Here is an 18,601-nt window from a genome sequence, read left to right as displayed (position 1 = left end):
ATGATCCGATCTGCCGTTGCAGTGCTTGACGCAGCCACCCTTTCTTGGCTCTCTTGGGTTCCGATACCAAGAGCCGTCAATGTCGAGCTTCCGGTCGAGATATATGCCAGTAGTAGTACACCACTAGCACATGCAGACTGGAACAAGTGTATCCGAATAAACAATGAACGGGGTGTCGTGTAGATCTTGGTTCACTAGCATTGTAGAGCCAGATCCGAAACTCCATTGTCTCATGGATCTTCCACCTCACTTAGCAGTAGGGAGTAAGCCTCAGATTCTCTCTGACAACATTGCATCCGTGCATTCGTCCTCCACCTCCTCCTCTTACTCCACCAATTGCCAGTTGGTTGACTGCCGCTCGGAGGGTGCTGTGTAACGTTGAATGAAGTGCTGTTGCCTGCAGGTGGAAGGACATCATGTCGTGCCCTGCTTGGCTTTCTTGTCTGTTGTCCAAAGCACAGCCATGATATGCCATAGATGACATGCCATATGCAGTGCATGATAGGCGGACAATTGCTTCTCTCCTTGAGCAGGTTCAGCCAAAGATGGTTGACGTGATTACAGGGCTATCAGCTCTCTTTTCCGTTTGTCCATTTCCAACTTCCTCTCTCCATTGCCGTCCCTGTATAACCAGTCCATCCTCGACTGCCAGTGTGCGGGTACTTTGAACGTACACCGGACCATACATTGCCAGAGATCATTTTTCTTTTCACGACAGCGGTGTGCAACCTTGGACGGGAGTGATACTCCTGGGGTGACTGCCGTGTTTGTCGTCTCTGATATCGTTTGGGCTCCTTCCCTCCTGCGCCGCTGCAACCATGTCGGTGTCTGAACTTGACGGCCTCGATCAAAATGGCCAGAACGGCGCCGTGTATCGAAGTGATTCATCTCTCACTCTGACCAACACCAACAGCTCACCTTATCAAGCAACACCAACGCCGTTCAGTTCAGACTCAGACGCCATAAGTATCAGGAAACAAAAGAAAGAGGCGACTCGTCAGCAAGGTCAAGCTCAACTGCAGGCAACCGAATCTGAAGCCGGATCTCACATCGAGGTCGCCTTGGGCACCATGTCATCAGAGAAATCAAGAGGCACGGTCCAGCGATACCTCTACCAGGAACTCGATGCATCATACATGAGTTTTGTCATCATTCTCTGTTTCTTCATTTCCGGCCTCATCGACAGCGTGGCTTTCAACTCATGGAACTGTTTCGTCGACATGCAAACCGGTAAGATGATTTTCTCAACCAAATCACTCATCTCCGAACATCTAGATCTCCTGCTGTTCCTTCCCGTCTTCCACTTCCGGTTCGCCCGTATATGAAAACAAACTGACCGTGTCCGCCCATCTCCTATTTCTTTTCAGGCAACACAGTCTTTGCAGCACTGGGACTTGGCGGCCAGCCCAAAGCCAGTCATTCTCAACAATACTACAAATCCCTCACCTCGATCGGGGCATTTTGTCTCGGCACACTCTTCTTCAACACCCTGCACCGATTCCCGACGGGATTTGCAGAGCAGGCATCATCCCGCCGTCGGAGCACCTTCATCGCCTCTTTCAGCATTCAAACAGCCTTAATCGTTGTGGCAACCGTCCTCGTCTCACAGGATCTTGTCTCCAACCAGCCTTTCCTGCCGGGCGCCTTCTCCTCTGGCAGCAATGACAAGGACAGTCGACCACCTGCCATGACCAATTTCTTGGATCTGTGTCCCGTGTCTCTCCTCTCATTTCAGGCCGCGGGGCAGGTGACCTTGTCGCGACTGCTGGGTATGGTGGAGCTGCCGACGATCGTGCTCAGTGCACTTTACCATGACTTCACTGCCGATCTGCTCGCCATCAGAACGTCGTGGAAGAGGAGTCCAAGTCTTTGGGAGTTTCTGGTCGTGCAGCAGCGTAGACAGGGGAGGAGACTTGCTTGTATCATTGCGCTTTTTATTGGTGGTATCATTGGTGGCGAGATGTACAAGTCGCGTGCTGGCATGGCTGGGGCGCTCTGGCTTGCGGCTGGAGCTAAATTGGCCATTGTGGTCGCTTGGTGTTTCTGGAAGGGAGGAAGTGCGGATAATGACGGCCTGCCTCGGTGAAGCATGCGCGTGGCCAATGCGAGCTGAAAAGCGCTGGTCGTAGTGAGTAACGACAACAAATTGATGAGGGGTTGGCAATAGACTGGGACAAAATAGAAAGGGATAGATTGCCATTTGGCGGCATTATTGGTGTAACTCAGCCTGAGACGACAATAAAGACGAAGATTGGCACCACAGGCAAGAGGCCATGGGGTTTCTTGCTCTGATGAGCTGTGCAGTGGGCGGGATTGTGAGCAATTCAGAAAAACTTGATATCAGGACTCGTTGATCAGTGTGACCTTGATAATAATCGGCTATGTTCAAGTATATACCTTGGCATATACATTGCTAGCTGCAGTTTATATTGGACAGCGGCCTGGGCGTTCTTTGAGCAGAAGGACGTACAGGAAGAGGTTCAAGTTGTCCAAGCAGGCTCATCACATGGTTTGTCTCTTTCTCACGTTGGGTAGGCACGGATTCACAGAGGGAAAGCAGCAGAAGCAGAAGTAGGGCTCTTGAACAACTTGCCGGACTTCCAGACATGCGTGATATTCTTGGGATGCTTGAATAAATCCATATTATGCAGTGGGTTGGCAGTCAGGGCGATCAAGTCAGCATCGTAGCCGACGGCAATCTGGCCGGTCTTGGGAGCCATGCCCAAGTCCCCAAGAACCTCAGGACCCATGGCCGTGGCGGCCTCGATGGCAGAAAGAGAGTCCATGCCGCCGTCGCTTACAGCATACGCGAGCTCGCCGCCGCTGTTGCCCAGGGCTAAGGGATGGGTAGTCGGGGCACTGATGCCCAGATCGGTGCCGAGGGCGATTTTGACGCCAGAACGGACAGCCAGGCGGTATGCGGCGCGATGGTGCTTAGCAGTCTCAAGCATCTTACGGTAGGACTCTGGCGACATCAGCTCCGGGTGATCGACGCCGATCTTGACAATGGTCCGGGTGGGGACGTAGACGGCGCCCTTGCGCTTCATCAACTCCACACATTCCTCGTCCATGTATGTACCGTGCTCGATCGTATGGCAGCCGGCGTGCAGGGCGGCCATGATGCCAACTTTGCCGTGACAGTGCGCGGCGACGATACGCCCGGCCCGGTTCGCTTCTTCCACAATGACCTTCAGCTCGTCGAGCGAGAACTGCTGTCGGAGCGGGTCGTCCGCGATGCTGAGCACGCCGCCCGAAGCAAATACTTTGATGCATTGGGCTCCGCGGCGCGTCAGGAGCCGGACGGCGCGTCGACACTCGTCCACCCCGTCTGCCAGGAGCAAGGGGCCCGTTGCCGGTGCGAACGCGTTCGCCTGTGTGTCCCTCACCCCGAGGCATGAGGTCACGAACCCGGACGGCAGATCGTAGATGTCGCCGTGTCCCGAGGTCTGCGAAATGGCCGCTCCCGCAGAGTAGATGTGTGGTCCGACGAGGGTGCCTTCATCGACCGCCTTTGATACTTCGAGTGCATACCCACCCAGATCGCGGATTGATGTGAACCCGCTCATCAGGATGTCGTGGACGTTGCGGCTGATTCGCGCCCCAGCCAGCGCGGGCGGCGACGTCGTCAGCAGCTCGCTGAAGTTGAAGGATGTCGCTCCCAGTAGATGGGTGTGGCAGTCCCATAGGCCAGGGAGCAGCACTGGCACTTCTGTCGTGGGGAGCTTTTTGAACGGTGGAGGCACCGACGACGTCGGCTGCACTGAGGTGATCTTTCCGTCTTGCACAATCACGCTCATCTTGCTCCGAGGCTCACCGCGCCCAGGGATCAGGAGGTCTGCATTGATGAGGTGTGCTGAATCACCAGCTTTGGGAGCATCCGTCGAGGTCGGAGACATGGAGATTGAGCTCGCCTGTCCTTCCTGGGTAAGGGTCACGTCTGAGTTCGTGGAATATGGTTGCTCAGATCGCGAGGTCCTGTCGCTGTAACTCGGCGTTGTGGCCACTGGCACCGCCGGCTTGCGGCGTGTCATGGTTGAGTCGAGAATTCCGGAATCGTCTCCTGCTTTTGATTTTGTCGAGCAGCTGGTGAGTCAGCGGCTCACGCAAGCAGGGCTACACTGGCTCTTTGTCCTCCGTGTAGACGGGCTGGTCGATATATGCGTATATGTATGTCCAGGTATATGCTTGATTTCCTTTATCACCGAAGAAGTACTGTATCTTGATCCTGCGAGCGTTCTGTGGACAGGGATTATAGTGATTCCAAAGCAACCGGCCTCAGCCTCGAGTCTGGTTCGACTTCAAGTCCTTCGATTCAAGACAACACCGACAAGCCGAGCGTATTGCAAAGTAGCTGATATGACAATGGCAGTGGTCCAGACGTAAAGCGCTCGTTGAGTTAGCTTCATTGGTTGGGTTGTGCCCTTCACAAGCTGCCAGTGGATGGTCGGACACGGTCGTCGGCAGCACTCGTCAAGACTGACGAGCTTTCACGTCGACCGTCCAAGATGATAGCTACACTGACGAGGCAAGGCTTTGGAGGTACCCAGGTAGTCTCGACAAGCGAATAATATACCAGGTACTAGATGATGTAACCCTTCTAGGACGAAAACGGAAGGAGGATATTTCGGCACAATACTCGTAGAAGGCTACTCTGTACAATGCTGGATTCTGCGTGCCGACTTTGCCTCGATCCAATTGATTGAGACGACGAACGACAGTATCAGGTGTGCGAATTGGCCTTCTCATCGCAGGTCTAGGTGACCATGATTAAATAAGAATTACTGATATACCGACCGTTGGCTACTGGAAGTTGGACCGACATCAGTGATGGATGTCGTTCTCAGATAGCTTGGAGATTAACAGCGGGCATCTGTCCCTGCGAGAGTGAAGTCTTTAGAAGTCCTCCCAGAAGGTGTACATAAGACAGTGAGGCTTTGTGTGGGTGTACCTCATATCGACTCACACGCTCGTGTTGCGGTTCCCGTCTCGTGATCTGGAGTATGGATACTGCCATTTCTGCGGGATCAGAGACCCTACAGCCCGGCCATTATGTAGGGGCAGCACATGAGACAACGCGAAAAAATATGTCTGAAATTCAAGATCCGCAGACCTATACCGGGCGTCGAGTGTCAAGAGTGTTGGATTCCCTGTCAGCCCCTTCGTTCAAACTTGCCTTCCCTGAGACATCGAACTTCTCAGTGACTCCAGACAATAGTTGTCCACAGCATCTAGAGCGATGTTGCATGGAAGCCTCTGTAAGAAGGGAACGTGACCAGATTGGCAAGGGAATGAGAGTCTCACCCCGATGGTGCCCAGATGATCGGTATGGAGAATGTTCGAGATTGTTACTCATGGTTTCATCGAATGCCCACATTCATGCCGAATGTCCATACCGTGCCAACATTGAACCCGCCTGTAACCGACAGTGGCTGCCGATGAACGACACGATATTCATTAGTGTTGCAACAGGTACCACTTAAGGACGTAACTGAAGGTGCGTATCGGGGACTGCCGATGAAGCTGCGGCAGCAGTGGAGTGCCAGTGATGGCACAAGCATTCTATCGATGCGCAAGAATGTGTCCATCGTTTCGTCTCGTGACAGTTTGAGGCTCCTCCTGTGTCAACATAGAGGGACCTACCTGACTAAGGGACCAGACGATCGGATCACGTGCAAATCTCGTGAGTATCACGTGTTATTGAAAGAGAGTAAAGACATGGCCTCCGCTTCGTCCCGACATTTCAGCTCGAAATTCTTCCGAGCTTGAATGCGACAATAGTAAAACAACTTTCCTTGCGTTGCTGTCACCTTACTGAGGCTGGGAAAGGCTTGCAAGCCAGGCAAGGGCACATTGCACGCCACCTTCTCGTAGCGAGTCACCCAAAAATTCTGTTGAGGACCAAAGTTGCAGTGGGAGCCCACGGGGTTGAGTCCGTATGCACGCTGTGAACGCACGCCTTCGTGTTCGTACTTGCCTTACAGTAGCATTCTCTCTAGCTCGAGCTTGGAGAGTGTGGCACACGGGACGGTCGCCATTCGGGCACTGGGAGTCCAGACCCTGCAAAGGGTGAATGCCCGCGACCGTGGAAGTCTGATTGTCCATCAACTCGAAAGAGACTGGTTTGATGATCACTCAGCTTGATTCAGGGGTTGATGATCTCATCTCATCTTCATCCCATCACTACCACCGGCTCAGGAGGAAAGTTACCTGGGATATTCGTCTGAAATAGCTTACTTCCTCAATTGCGCGTCGCCGCATGAATTATGACCTGGTTCCATGTTAGACTGACGATTATCGTCCTGGAACGGCTGTGATTGCCAGGGATGGGATTGGTGGACATTCGCTGACAGCGAAGAGCAATGCATAATGATGCAAAGGAGTTGCTGATCGTAGGACAACTTGTTGAATTGAAATGTACCGTTGTAGGGGATGACTGATATGCACGTGACTAATGGATACGGCGAAGCATACAAGAGATGGAGAGCTGAGTAGGGTGGAGTGGGTTGGGGGTTGCGCAGTTTGAAATTTTCTTCGCCTTTTCTGCCTCGCCGCCTGCGACTCGCCTCTCGAAAATTCCCACCATTCTAGCAGTAGTAGTACGGCAATCGAGGGCAACACTCCTTTGCAGATCAGCATCTCACGGCCAGATTCAAGGGCGGTCGGACACGGCTAGCAGCCTCGTGATGGCCCGTCTCTGCACAACTCTGGCCTCGCTTACTCGCCCTGCCTGCGCTGCCCGCCGCCGCCGTCTCGCCACCTTACATTTGACTCTTACATTTGACTCGTCAGGCAACGTGGCTTGGGAATCTGTCAAAGCAGAGTGTCTGCAGCACCAACTCATCCCTGACGCCTCAGCTTGAGGTCTCACAAAAAGTCTCATCATGGCTGGCCAGATACGTACACAGCTAGTATTCTCATACGTAATCTAGTGTCACCAGCCCTGGAGTTACTCGAGACACCCCATGCGAAGCTCGTGGTGTCAATCAACCCCTGGTCGTGCTTCAACTCTCACTAACCCTATTGCCGTGGGGACCGCAAGGAGTCGAATTTTGGATGGCTGACGGCCCAAACTCCACGCGGCAAAGCCTTGGTCTAGCTATCGACGGCGATCCTGAGACACGCGACGACCGCTCATCGTTGAGCCCAGGAACCCACCACCTGGGAGCTTTGATCAATTTCGGTAAGGTCTATGGCGGCTGCGCTATACGGCCACCATTTGCGCTATCGGCCACCGGCCAGGCTCCTGATCTCCTACTAGCATCTTCGCGAAGGAAAAGCGGGGTCTGATGGACATCAACAAAGTCCCAAGGAGCGGACACTGGCATCCAAACCGCCAAATTGTGCTCCATGGAAAATATGCTATGCGCTCAAGCATTATGGAGTGCTGAAACAGTGCGGCCCGCCTTCTCTGCGATTGGCCTATGGCGAATCAAAGGGCACCAGAGCACAATATTTCGCAAGCCACAGCAAAGTCGGCAACCGGTGCTTCCGCCGAGGCTGGTGTTGCTACGCGATCTAAGCACAAAGGGGCAAATCCAATGCAGCTCGCAAGCCATTATTCTCACTGTCTGCTAGTCGCAAGTTCTACAGTACCACACCCAAGGCAGCTGGGGTCCTAATGCCACGGAGGGCGTCCATAATTCAGCCTAGAAGGCAACTTGCGAGATTGTTTGCCCCATGGATGGACCTACACTGCTTTGCTTTGGGGCGCAGAGTCAGCGGTAGACCAGGCGGCCCCGTACAGTACATTGTACATTATTGTTCGTACACAATTGTGGTAAACAGGGGGGTGCCACGGCGTGCACCAGTCTCAGGAGTGACAGAGTTGTGGACTTGCTTCTGAAGCAGACTGCACTGTAGCGCTGACCACAACGTGGCCCTGGCCAGAGATAGGATTCTCCATCCTACTAGGAGCCTCGTCTTGACGGGAGACCCAGGCATACCCACAACGCCTGGGCGGGTTGCAAATGTCAGGACGACCTTGGGGTCATTGGGCAGGAATAGAGAAGGGCAGTGCCAGTGTTGCAGCATACGACGGCTACCGCCAGTTCTCGAAGACAGCCTTCGTACCATGGGTGGCTGTCACGGAGGCCAGGCGATTGGCCACTAGGTGTGATTGGGCGCGAGCATTGCAGCGAGCGAAGCTCCCGCAGTCAGAAAACAAGGCTAGTGACTGAAGCCAGCATGCGTGCGTACTTCTCAGTCCGACAGCCTGGCAGTCGAAGTGTCTTGTCTGCCATTCTTCATTCTGGCCCGCCACCCACCAGCGTCTTTGAAACACGAGCGAGCGAAGAGGACACACGGTCCAGGCCAGAAGCAGACTAGGAGACTCCGACCGACATTTCCGGCTCTACCACACCCAAGTTGCAGAGAAAGCAACCCGATCAAGGATGCTTGCCCACTCACTACCAGGCTAGTCCCCCGACCTACCGATGAGTCGATCACAGTGCTACTCTCATGTCCGATGCCAGTTTGCACTGGCGTCCAAAGCCCGCCAATGGTGGCAGCCGTGCACCCTTCACTTTTGAGCCTTTCCACAAGTCAGACACCATAAGCTAGAGACTCTACGTTGGGCAAGCCTAGAAACAAACACAGCAGACGGGAGAGGAATCAGAGGAACCAGCTTGTCACCCGTTGGCGTTACAGTTCGAATCTCTCTGACTCAAGAGCATTGGCTCTATCTCCATCCAGACGTAGACTCCCGATAAATTGCTGGCAACCCGGGTGACAAAAGAGCGGCAACCCTGCCAGCCAACAGAGGGGGCAAGCCGTGCTTCGGATGACCATCTCGAATTTCATTCTTGCCTACCCCTGGTCCTGGGCGGGAGAACGTCCAGCGTTCGACAGATGCAGGCAGCCAACTGTTGTCTCGCTCCAGTGAGCGGTGATTGACACGCTAGGGCATACATAGTACAGGAGGGCCACAACACCCGCACGTTACTGGTCAATGTTAGCGCTGGTGGACGGTCTCGCAAGGAACGCTGATCGGTGGTGAGTGACCAGAAATGCGCCCAGCCACCTGGTGATCCGTCCATCTTGTCTGGCATTTTGGTCAAGGCATGCGACCCACCGGTCCTTGCTGCCAGGCCGTGCCCGGCTGGCCCTGCACCGTCCAGTCCGCCTTAAACCGAAACGGCTCATGGGCGTCCTCGTCATCCCAGCGTCAGACCACAGCCCAGGGTTCGCCAACCTTTGACGCATCGTGGTGGACCTTCTGGTCTTCCTGGCGTTCTATTCGTAGCACCTTCTGACCAGGCTCTGATAGCACTTTTGCCCCACTGGCATAAGTGACATGGGGCAATCACGTCCGTGCGTGGACGTTTGCCATGCTCGCCATGCCTGTCTGGATTCGAACTACCGTCATACCTAAATGGACCCAGTGTTATATTGCCTCGACACCTCAATAACGCCCTCCATATCAATATCAACCTCACCAACAAACAACATCCTCACTCCGCCATACCAACCGCTCATCCTTCACCTTAACCATACTTTGTCTGCTTTTCAACCTATCTGTCTATTCGTCTTTAACCATTCGCGCTGCTCCTGGAACTCCTCGCCATTCAGCCGACACAACCCAGCTTCATCCCATTGGACATATTCCACAGGACTGGCCATATTTCTTATATTTTCATCTGTTCTCAACCATCAGTCTCTGAAACCTGTTTCTGGACCCATGTTTTGAGCAATCCGTCGTCTTTTTCTTGGTCCTCGCCGACTTCCTCCTTTTCCTAGAGCAAGTACTCCGTACTTTTGGGCTCTCCCAATAATGCTACCAACACCACCCTCGTCTCCCCAACTCGCCACCTCTCTTGCGCCTGAGGACAGACTGGGTTGCGTGTTAGCCGGTCGATTGGAACTTGTCTCTATCCTTGGAGTTGGTGCCTATGGAGTGGTCTACCAGGCCGTCGACATCCTGACCAACATCACTTACGCGGTCAAGGCTCTCCCCAAAGCCGGATTGGATCCCAGGGCACGGCGCTTCCAGCGACGAGAGATTGCTCTTCATCACCAGGCGAGCCAACATCCCAATGTGGTATCCTTGCTCCGCATTCTTGACAGCCCGGACTGCACCTTTGTCGTGATCGAATACTGTCCCGAGGGTGATCTTTTCTCCAACATCACCGAACAAGGCCGATTCGTGGGCGATGATCAATTGGCCAAGCATGCCTTCTTGCAAATCCTGGATGCTGTCCATTTTTGTCACTCCGTTGGGATTTACCACCGGGACCTGAAGCCTGAGAACATTCTGGTCACTGACGAGGGTCGTACTGTCAAATTGGCCGATTTTGGACTGGCAACCACCGATGCGATCACCTCAGACTTCGGTTGTGGCTCGACATTTTACATGTCACCAGGTATGTTTTACCCGAAGTCAATTTTGCTGTGATTTCACGTACTGACCTCCATCCAGAATGCCAACAAGCTCCGAGCCGGCCATATGCTCGCTACGCCGCCGCTCCCAATGATGTCTGGAGTCTCGGTGTCATTCTGGTCAACTTGACCTGTGGTCGCAATCCTTGGAAGAAGGCCTCCCCGGAAGATTCCACGTTTCGAGCTTTCCTCAAGGATCCCAAATTCTTGAGCTCGATCTTGCCCATCTCGCCCGAGTTGAACTTGATCTTGAGACGTATTTTCGAGTGTGACCCGAACAAAAGGATTACGCTCCAGGAACTCCGGGAGATGATCATCAACTGCCCCAGGTTGACGATGAACCCATACAACAGCCTCCCTCCTACTCCTCCTCAGACACCTTACGACTACGTGGACCCGATGGACTGTGCTGGCATGGCCCTGCCACCGTCTCCGCCGGCTTCTCCAGCACCTCAGCAGCCGTTCGACTCTCAAGTCTCAGGATGGTCCTTGTTTGAACCTTCATCGAAGCAGGGTTCGTCATGTTCTTCCCTCTCCACGGATTCTGGTTACGAGTCCGAGGTTCATTACACCGATGCGGGTCAACCTTGTCAGCCTCCAGTCTTCAACTTCTACGGCAACGTCATTCCTCTGACCGAGCACGACAAACCTTACTTTACACCACCTACGTTTGTACCAGCTGTTGCCGCCTTTTAATCTTCGACATTTGTCTACATACCCTTGCGCATTACTCTGGCCGACGCTATCACGATGTTACGGTGTTACGATTGGGAATCGTTATTCCTGGATACCCGGAGGTTACGATCTTTTTATTGCACCTTTGTTGCTGGACCGGAACAGTTTCTACTTTTGCCTGGAGATTTGATGAATTATACCGTTTTAGTGCGGAACAAAACGAAAGCATTGTGTCGGAGTTGGGGGTTTTTAGACAGCGAATGGGGTTTCCCGAGTACGGATGTGAATGTTCTTGAGCCTTTTGTTGCAGAAGAGTTTGAAGAGAAAAGGAGGCAAAGGCGCAAAATTACAGTTGTCACTGTCTCTCTCAGTCCAAGTGCTGGCACGAGAAGATATGTGATTGAAGATGGGAGAGGATTTTTGTCGCATTACTGCAGCACCGAATTGTACACTGTGTGGTTGCCAGTCATCTTTTCTTTTAGCTATATGCCCTGTGGAACCATGGATAGCAAGATGGCCACAGTCGAACATCCGACCAAGGACATGGACCCAGGTATTACTCAGTCTGGTCTTCGAAAGTGGTTCTACCATGGCTCTAATAGATCACCAAAAACGCAAGCAATCAATCAAAGAATTGGAAGACTGGATACTTGATACCCTCCGAGGACACCTGGCTTGATCCGTGCGGGCTTCAAATCCCAGAGTAGGCCTTTACAAAATCAATTATTGTATACTAGCAAGACATATTGTGACTCTTTTGACGGGGCAGTAAACATTTCAATTCAGAGCGATGTCCCCGCTGGTCATGTGACCCTGACGAGAATGAGGATGAAGGAGGGAATCCTTCACTACAGCCTTCCAAGTTCCCAATCCAACACGGAGCAATACCACGACCACGGCACCTTGATCAGGCGGTAGTCACAGGCCTGAGTTCACTCTTTCGGCTCACCACCAAGTCGAATACTCCACCAAGGATTATACTGTATCAAGAAAAAATGCCTACCATGGCTACCTCGCCAGGGGTTTGCACCTCTCCGGATCCTTGGTCTCTCTCTTTCCTTTCTTGCACTCAGGTCGACTAGACATCCACACCAGGCGTTTTCGGTTCAGCTCGCACACGCTCGTGGCTGGCTTTTCCGGATGCTATTCCTGATGACAGTCGAGTGTGTCTGTCCGTCTGCCACGGTCGCCTTGAGTTCTGCCGCTCACCAAGCGACTAATGCAAGCCTCTTTTGTTCCAGCCCTGATTTTGACAGCACATGCGTCAGTCCGGTTATTCGGCCGCGCCCAGCAAGACCGCGTATAGGTTGTAGGAGGCATTGGCCGCCTTACTTTGCTGCCATTGCCCCTCCATCGCTCGATTTTCCCTCTCCTCCCGGTATCTTGTTCGCTACTCACCTATTTCCGCCACACGCTACTGCATCTCACCTACATCCAGACGTGGCATTTTGATTTGTGGTTGTTGTGTATAGCGGGGAACTATTGGCCTGGGGTGTTCCTTGCTTCCCGCCTTTCTGGGGCGATACCACTGCTACTGCCCGTCTCTCCGGCTCTCAAGCCTTTGAAGCCCCTGTAGATGGGCCTCACGAGGGTTTTTGCAGGTGTTAGAAAGAAGCGGAGGAATCCTATCATCAAACATCACAGAAAGTGTATCGGCCGAAATGCCCCGCCATCTTGGGATCTGCCTCAGTGCTACCGGCTCTATAGTCGCTGATCAGAAAATATCTTGGTCCCCTTAGCTTACAAGGCGGCCCTCCATGATGCACCTCCTTCATGCAGGAGGCTTCACAGAGAGACGCCCGCGTGCTACGAATGTGCTGAGCCTTGACAGTTTCCTGGGTCCTTCGGATCGACGACTCCAACGCTGGCACTGGCACTGGCATGGCTGGACACAACGTGGTCATGCGTACACTGTGGCACCGGGTTTTGCCCAACAACAGCCTACTACTGCCAGTGCTGTCGGTGGCTGCTCTCTTACGGCATGCATCCCTGTTCTCCAGGACTGGACTTGTGCCCCCAAAAGCCATGTCAGAACGCCCCCGACAGTCAGCCTGCCGCTTTTGTTGCACCCCATGCGTTGTGACGGACACAACCCTTCCGTTTACCGTGGCGACTTGGATATGCTTGCAGAGGGATTTCACCGGGCCCTTCCTTGTCTGGGGCCGCTGACTTTGACACGGTCACGTATGTGAAGTCCGCTGTCGGGCTCGCTGCATTGAGCACCCGTCTCCTTTGGGGTGTTGGTCACCAGCGCATCGCGTTTCAAAGATTGCGTCACCGGTCCGAAGCCTCCCAACTCTTGATATGCCTTGCAGTGGGTTGTTGACAGATTCCTAACACATCCGTGCCCGTGGGTAACACGAGAGGTGTCAACGTTCAGCTGCGGGGTTACAAATCCTGGGCAGCCAACAGGCTCTGCAAGGGGGTCAAAAAACGGTGAGGTCGAGCAGATAGCAGAGCGCGCTCATCGTTCGGATTGGTAGTATTGTGCTGCCAGAACCACGCTCTCCTACCGAAGCGAGGTTGACTTGACCCCAAAGAAGTTGGGTTATAGGTCTCCGCGGCAGGCTAGACGTCGTTTTCACCAATAGTTCGTCGTCCTTGGATATCTGCGCATCGCTCTTATTCAAACCTTCGCCCCTAGCGCCAACTTGGGACATGTCTGGGCTCCTCGGAGTTGCTGATCAAGCGGTGGCTTGCATCCAGACGCTGAGCCGAATCTGTTGCTTACAGCACAGTGCAGTACCGCGTGAAGTCGACCCCTAGTAGGTGCTGTTGCTGCAACCATGGAAATGCGGAAAGTCAGGATAGCAGGTAAGGGAAAACTACTCGGTGAGTTCACGGAGGATAGGACTGCACTGCTGTGTTCACTCCAAGCAAGAATTTCCGGGCTGCCCACACTGGACAACAACCCAAAAGACAAGGCCTTATGATGTGCAAACAACGGCTACCACCTGGGCCAAAAGTCACGTTACTTGCCCAGGTATCAATTGTACAGAGCCTCTGCGTCCAGCATGAGCGTCCAGCACGCTCTGCTTCCGCTTCTGCTTCATGGCGCCGTGTCAGTTTTCCTTGTCCTCGGATATTGAGTCTCACAGTTGGTTCCTCTAAGCGGGAAATCATGACATGCATTATTGCAGAGGGATAGTGGTTGGTAGGTCCTATTGCTCCGTGTACACGAGCTGGTCGCAGGGACTTGAGGGATTCTTATTGCTGCGGTTTGAAGAAACTCGTCGTCGTCGGATTGGCCATGTACGAGCTCACGTTGCTACAGACGGTTAATTTCTTCTATCTGCCAGCTGCGTCAGGAATTGCGAGTACCACTTCCATACGGTCTACAGAATATGCCATCAGTCAGGCAAGTCGCAGGCTCTTGAAGCGGGAGTTGACCTCCCTCTCACAGATGGATCAAGGAAGAGCAGAGACACTGCCTAAGCATACCAATACGATGCTGCGTTTGCCTGAGGCCACAATGACTATTGGTGCTATCTGGACGCTACAGGTAAGAGGTGGGTGCAATTAATGGATCACGTGTGACCAGGACGTGTTATGCATGGCCAACTATCGTTGCTGATCACTGCGTACTACTACTATACTACGGCCGGCCAGTTAAGCCGGTGTGGTAGTTTTTGATTTGGTTGGCACAGGACGTGCAATGCCCCTAATTTGGAGCGTCGACAACGCGGCTCTGCACGGATCAAATTTCATTGAAGCTTCGTGCTAGCACCAGGTACACAACCTGTGGTTGTGGTAGTGCTGAATCCTACTGTGAGCAGTACAGCACGAAGTGGTCCTTCGGTCAGGACGCTGTGGTCTCGAGGTACTGCATTGGCAGCGTCGAAGTAGCATATCTGGCCTTTTCTCATATCATTGTCCAAACAGCCTGAGCACAGCACGGATCTGGCCGGAAACAGGAATCAGTGGTGGATGATGAAAAGTGGGCTTTGGTTCAGCCTCGTCGATCATTTTTGGGGACCCGGACTGCCAGTCAGTGGTTGGTTTGGCGAAAGCAATCAATAATACTACTGCCTAACTTTTTCAGCAGAGCCTCCTTTCTCAACGGTCGACTCGAACCATGGGCCCCGCTCAACTTTATTTTACTTTGCTGGCTGGTGCTGCCAGGCAGGAATTGGTCCCAAGCTGAGGTGGTCCGTGGATAGGGATAGGGAAACTACCTAGGTACCAGATCCACCACAACTCAGATTTCGAGTTCGGCAAGCCCAAAGAGGGTCTTGGGCCTCAAGGCTAGCTAGTTGTAGAGCAACAACCGTGCGTTATTCAAGTTGTGGTGATTGGATTGGTGATATTTATTGTTAGGGAATTGGATGGGGTCACTACTGGCACTGCAGTAGGTACCCAGTGGACCAGAGCTGAGTGCTGAAGCTCTGCAGGGACGTCTGTTGATAGGAGCCATATTATATTGCTACAACGTTGTAGTACGACTAGATAGATTGGTACTAGTGGTGCAATCAATCATTTGGGGGAGGAAAGAAATGGATGGCCCGAGCGGACGGCTAGCTACCTACCTAGGCAGAGGTACAGTACCAGCCTGGTACTTGCTGACTTGCTGTGATTTGTGTACCACAGTAGAGTACATACCGCGTACTCTGGGGTGGACACGGACCCGTGCGGTAGGTTGGTACCTAGGAATCATCTCGAGGCTCGCGTATCTGATCTCGACGTGCGCTTTGGCCCTTCCATCTCCGTGACAGCCAAGGTCCATGCACAAACACCCAGGTGCTGTGCAGGGCCAGTGTCCAACAGAGCACAGTACAGCACAGGCTCGATGTGCTGCAGACTGGCACTTGGGCAACCTCATCTCACGAGCAGTACGGTGGAGCTTTTACGTGAGCTGTACATTGTACGGTGGAGTGTTTACTCGAAAGAACTACAGTGGCTGACCTTGTTGCCAGCCACATTTTGCGCCATATACCATTCTGTCACGTGAGTCTGTGGCAGTGCTGTTCGTCACGGGATCCCGTATTTCGTACTGCCTGGCGCCTGTCGTAGCTGTTGCGTTGCATTCCAGCTCTTCAGCTTCGCACTCTCTTTGGTTACAATAGAACTACTACGTGGCGAGTATTATTTCTAGAAATGTACATCCCTTCAGTGGCTCTTACACGTGGCTTGTTGCCCTGAATCCTAGGGGAAAGGTAGGTATCTAGGTAGCGAGGCTCAGCGTGACTGATAGACGAGCCAAGTCAGCCAAGTCAAACCGACAACTCCATCTCAGGCCTTCCAAGACATACTATTACGCGTCGTTATGTTTTGCTAAGCCTTGGTCATTGCCATCACCTCCGCTACTAAGCATGACTGTCTGTATACGTGGCGGCTAGGCAACATAATTGATTCAGCTTGATGGGCCGTTGATGATTTTGGTGGTAGGTTTGCTCATCAACTTTCAGCTTCTCCTTTTTTTTTGGAAGGTTAGGTGAAAGTTCAATTGTCGTGATATTACTACAATATATCGCATTTGTACACCCTTCTCCGCGCAAGACATTACTATACCACGCCCCTGTTGATCAATTTTGTACATTCCATCTGCCTATATTCTGCTCCGATCTTGGAGGCTTCATAAGAAGTCATTTCGCCGCCTCGTCGTACGGCTTGTTCAGCGGGTATCGTGAACATTGTTTATCTACACATACTCTACTCAACTCAGAAGCCTTGGAATACCTATCATCCCGAAATCCCTCTACAGCTCCCATCAGAGATTGTGAGCAAATCCACGTGGCCACTGCCGCCAGTCACCAGCACGTACACGACAAAGCACACTCGAAGTTCCGAATCCGCGATCGATCAAAAACCATTGAAAGATAAGGTTTCAGGAACCCAACACACGAGCAACAAGTACACCCAATCGAGATCCCACAACAGTTGTTCGTGGTCAAGAACTTGAAATGGCAGAGAAATACGCTCCTCCACAGTATCCGCCGCCATCGCACTCGGGCGCAGGCGACTACCAGTCCCCTCCACCACCACAGGCACAATCAAACGGCATGGTCTATCAGAGTCAAGATCAGTACGACATGTCCAGAGGTGGTCCACAAGGAGGGTATTTCCCGCAACAGCAACAGCCTTATTACGGTCCTCCGCAAGGGGGGTATTATCCGCCCCAGCAACCGCCAACCGTGATCTACGAGCGAGAGAAAAGCAGTAGCGGTGGTATCTGTGCTGGTTTGTTGGCGGGGATGGCATGCTGTTGCTGTTTGGATTGTTTATTTTAAGAAATGCATTGCAAATTGAAGAGTGCTGGGATGGGGATGGATTATTGAGTCTCTGGGCAGAACGACACAGAAAATCAAGAAATGGACTGGGAATTCTTATACGCATGGCTGTTATTGAAGGGCTTGAGATTGGGTCAGACAATACCCCCTTTCGGGAGACTTTGTATTTCCGGTCCGGCTGTGCGTGATGCCTCGCGTTCGACAGGGCACAACATATCGGGCAGGAAGCGGAATTGTTTCTGGGCTGGCTAGAGTATGCTCGGTGCAAGAGATCGTTCAATCGCTCTAAGCATGATTACCCATATGGTCTATTATACATTATTCCATTGGTTCGGATGTTGCCAATGACCAAAATCAACTACTAGGATTCCATTCGTAGGCGCTTCATCCCGCCAGATTGCGCAAATATGATGAAGTTCTTATTTGCTTTCCAAACGCTTCATGTTCCAGTTCATCTTTCCTGTATAGTTGGAAGGGTTGAGATAGACCACAGACTTGCCTCGTTCATAGTCCTCCCGATACCGCGACAGCCGCCCCAGCGAAACAACCTGGCCTTAGTGAACCGGTTTTCAAATCCGCGTTTTCCAAATGTCATCAGGCTAACCAGTTCGGGGCCGGCACCGTGTCCCTTGTTCATGCTTCAACCCCTGCCGCGTCCTCGACAATGTTATTCTGTGGCCCATCCGTCACACCTTCTGGCATACGCTGAGGAGTAGGACGTACTCCTCGAGTAGCAGCAATAATGGTCACGACCACCACCAGCGATAGGACTGGCGGTCAGCCTTGTTGCAAGGAATCTGTACCAGCGAAGCAGCCATCGCTCTTCGATCCCCTTCCGCAACACTGTCGTCCCACCCACAACCTCGGGAGCCTTGCTGACCACCACCAGTCTATGGTAAGGATGCGAGCTTGGTCCTGGTACGACCTGTCGCGAACATGTTCCACAAACCTGGGACCGGTTTGCCGACCCTGGATCAGTCCTCCTGGTAGACTCAGTCGGACATCAACCAGCTCGAATGGTTTATAGAAATTGGGCGACATTGCCATCGCTGGAGGTCATCTCAGTGGTCGACTTCCCAAGTCAACTAATGTGCTGGGCGACATTTTGGTCTTTCGACGCAACCGGCGCTAGGCTGTCGGCCTGCCCTTCCGCATCGCTGCACGATGGTGTGTTCCAAGATTGCAGACGGTCGGCAAGCTCTATTCCACCGCTGCATGAAGGACTTCAGCTCTGGGAAGTAGTGTACCTGCACATTTCATCGCCCGGCTCCCTTCAGAACAGGACATCTTCTCAACCTTGGGACAGTGCACGATAGAACGCGGGA

The 18,601-nt window shown here is 52.8% G+C and overlaps 3 protein-coding genes across 3 annotated transcripts; 2 read left to right on the top strand and 1 right to left on the bottom strand.

Annotated features, from left to right (window-relative positions):
- Positions 1 to 1,070: 1,070 nt before the first annotated feature.
- HMPREF1120_01999 (uncharacterized protein) lies at positions 1,071 to 2,086 on the top strand (the record flags this gene model as incomplete). Its single annotated transcript, XM_009156029.1, has 2 exons — positions 1,071 to 1,230; positions 1,368 to 2,086. 2 exons carry the CDS (start codon positions 1,071 to 1,073, stop codon positions 2,084 to 2,086), a joined length of 879 nt encoding a protein of 292 aa, XP_009154277.1.
- Positions 2,087 to 2,543: 457 nt separating this feature from the next.
- HMPREF1120_01998 (uncharacterized protein) lies at positions 2,544 to 4,031 on the bottom strand (the record flags this gene model as incomplete). Its single annotated transcript, XM_009156028.1, has 1 exon — positions 2,544 to 4,031. One exon carries the CDS (start codon positions 4,029 to 4,031, stop codon positions 2,544 to 2,546), a length of 1,488 nt encoding a protein of 495 aa, XP_009154276.1.
- Positions 4,032 to 6,599: 2,568 nt separating this feature from the next.
- Positions 6,600 to 15,708, top strand: HMPREF1120_01997 (uncharacterized protein). The gene is made up of 2 exons (XM_009156027.1): positions 6,600 to 10,358; positions 10,415 to 15,708. The coding sequence occupies exons 1-2, from the start codon at positions 9,770 to 9,772 to the stop codon at positions 11,068 to 11,070; spliced, it is 1,245 nt and encodes a 414-aa protein (XP_009154275.1). The 5' UTR covers positions 6,600 to 9,769; the 3' UTR covers positions 11,071 to 15,708.
- The last annotated feature ends 2,893 nt before the right edge of the window (positions 15,709 to 18,601 follow it).

This window comes from Exophiala dermatitidis (assembly GCF_000230625.1).
Source record: "Exophiala dermatitidis NIH/UT8656 unplaced genomic scaffold supercont1.2, whole genome shotgun sequence".
In the NCBI taxonomy this organism is placed as follows: Eukaryota; Fungi; Ascomycota; class Eurotiomycetes; order Chaetothyriales; family Herpotrichiellaceae; genus Exophiala; species Exophiala dermatitidis.
This window is presented reverse-complemented; position numbering and strand designations above follow the sequence as displayed.

Bases quoted from the DNA above. Each gene is read 5' to 3' on its own strand.
- HMPREF1120_01997 (XM_009156027.1), top strand. From the start codon at position 9,770: ATGCTACCAACACCACCCTCGTCTCCCCAACTCGCCACCTCTCTTGCG. The intron at 10,359-10,414 runs GTATGTTTTACC...ACCTCCATCCAG, and splicing joins GACATTTTACATGTCACCAG to AATGCCAACAAGCTCCGAGC.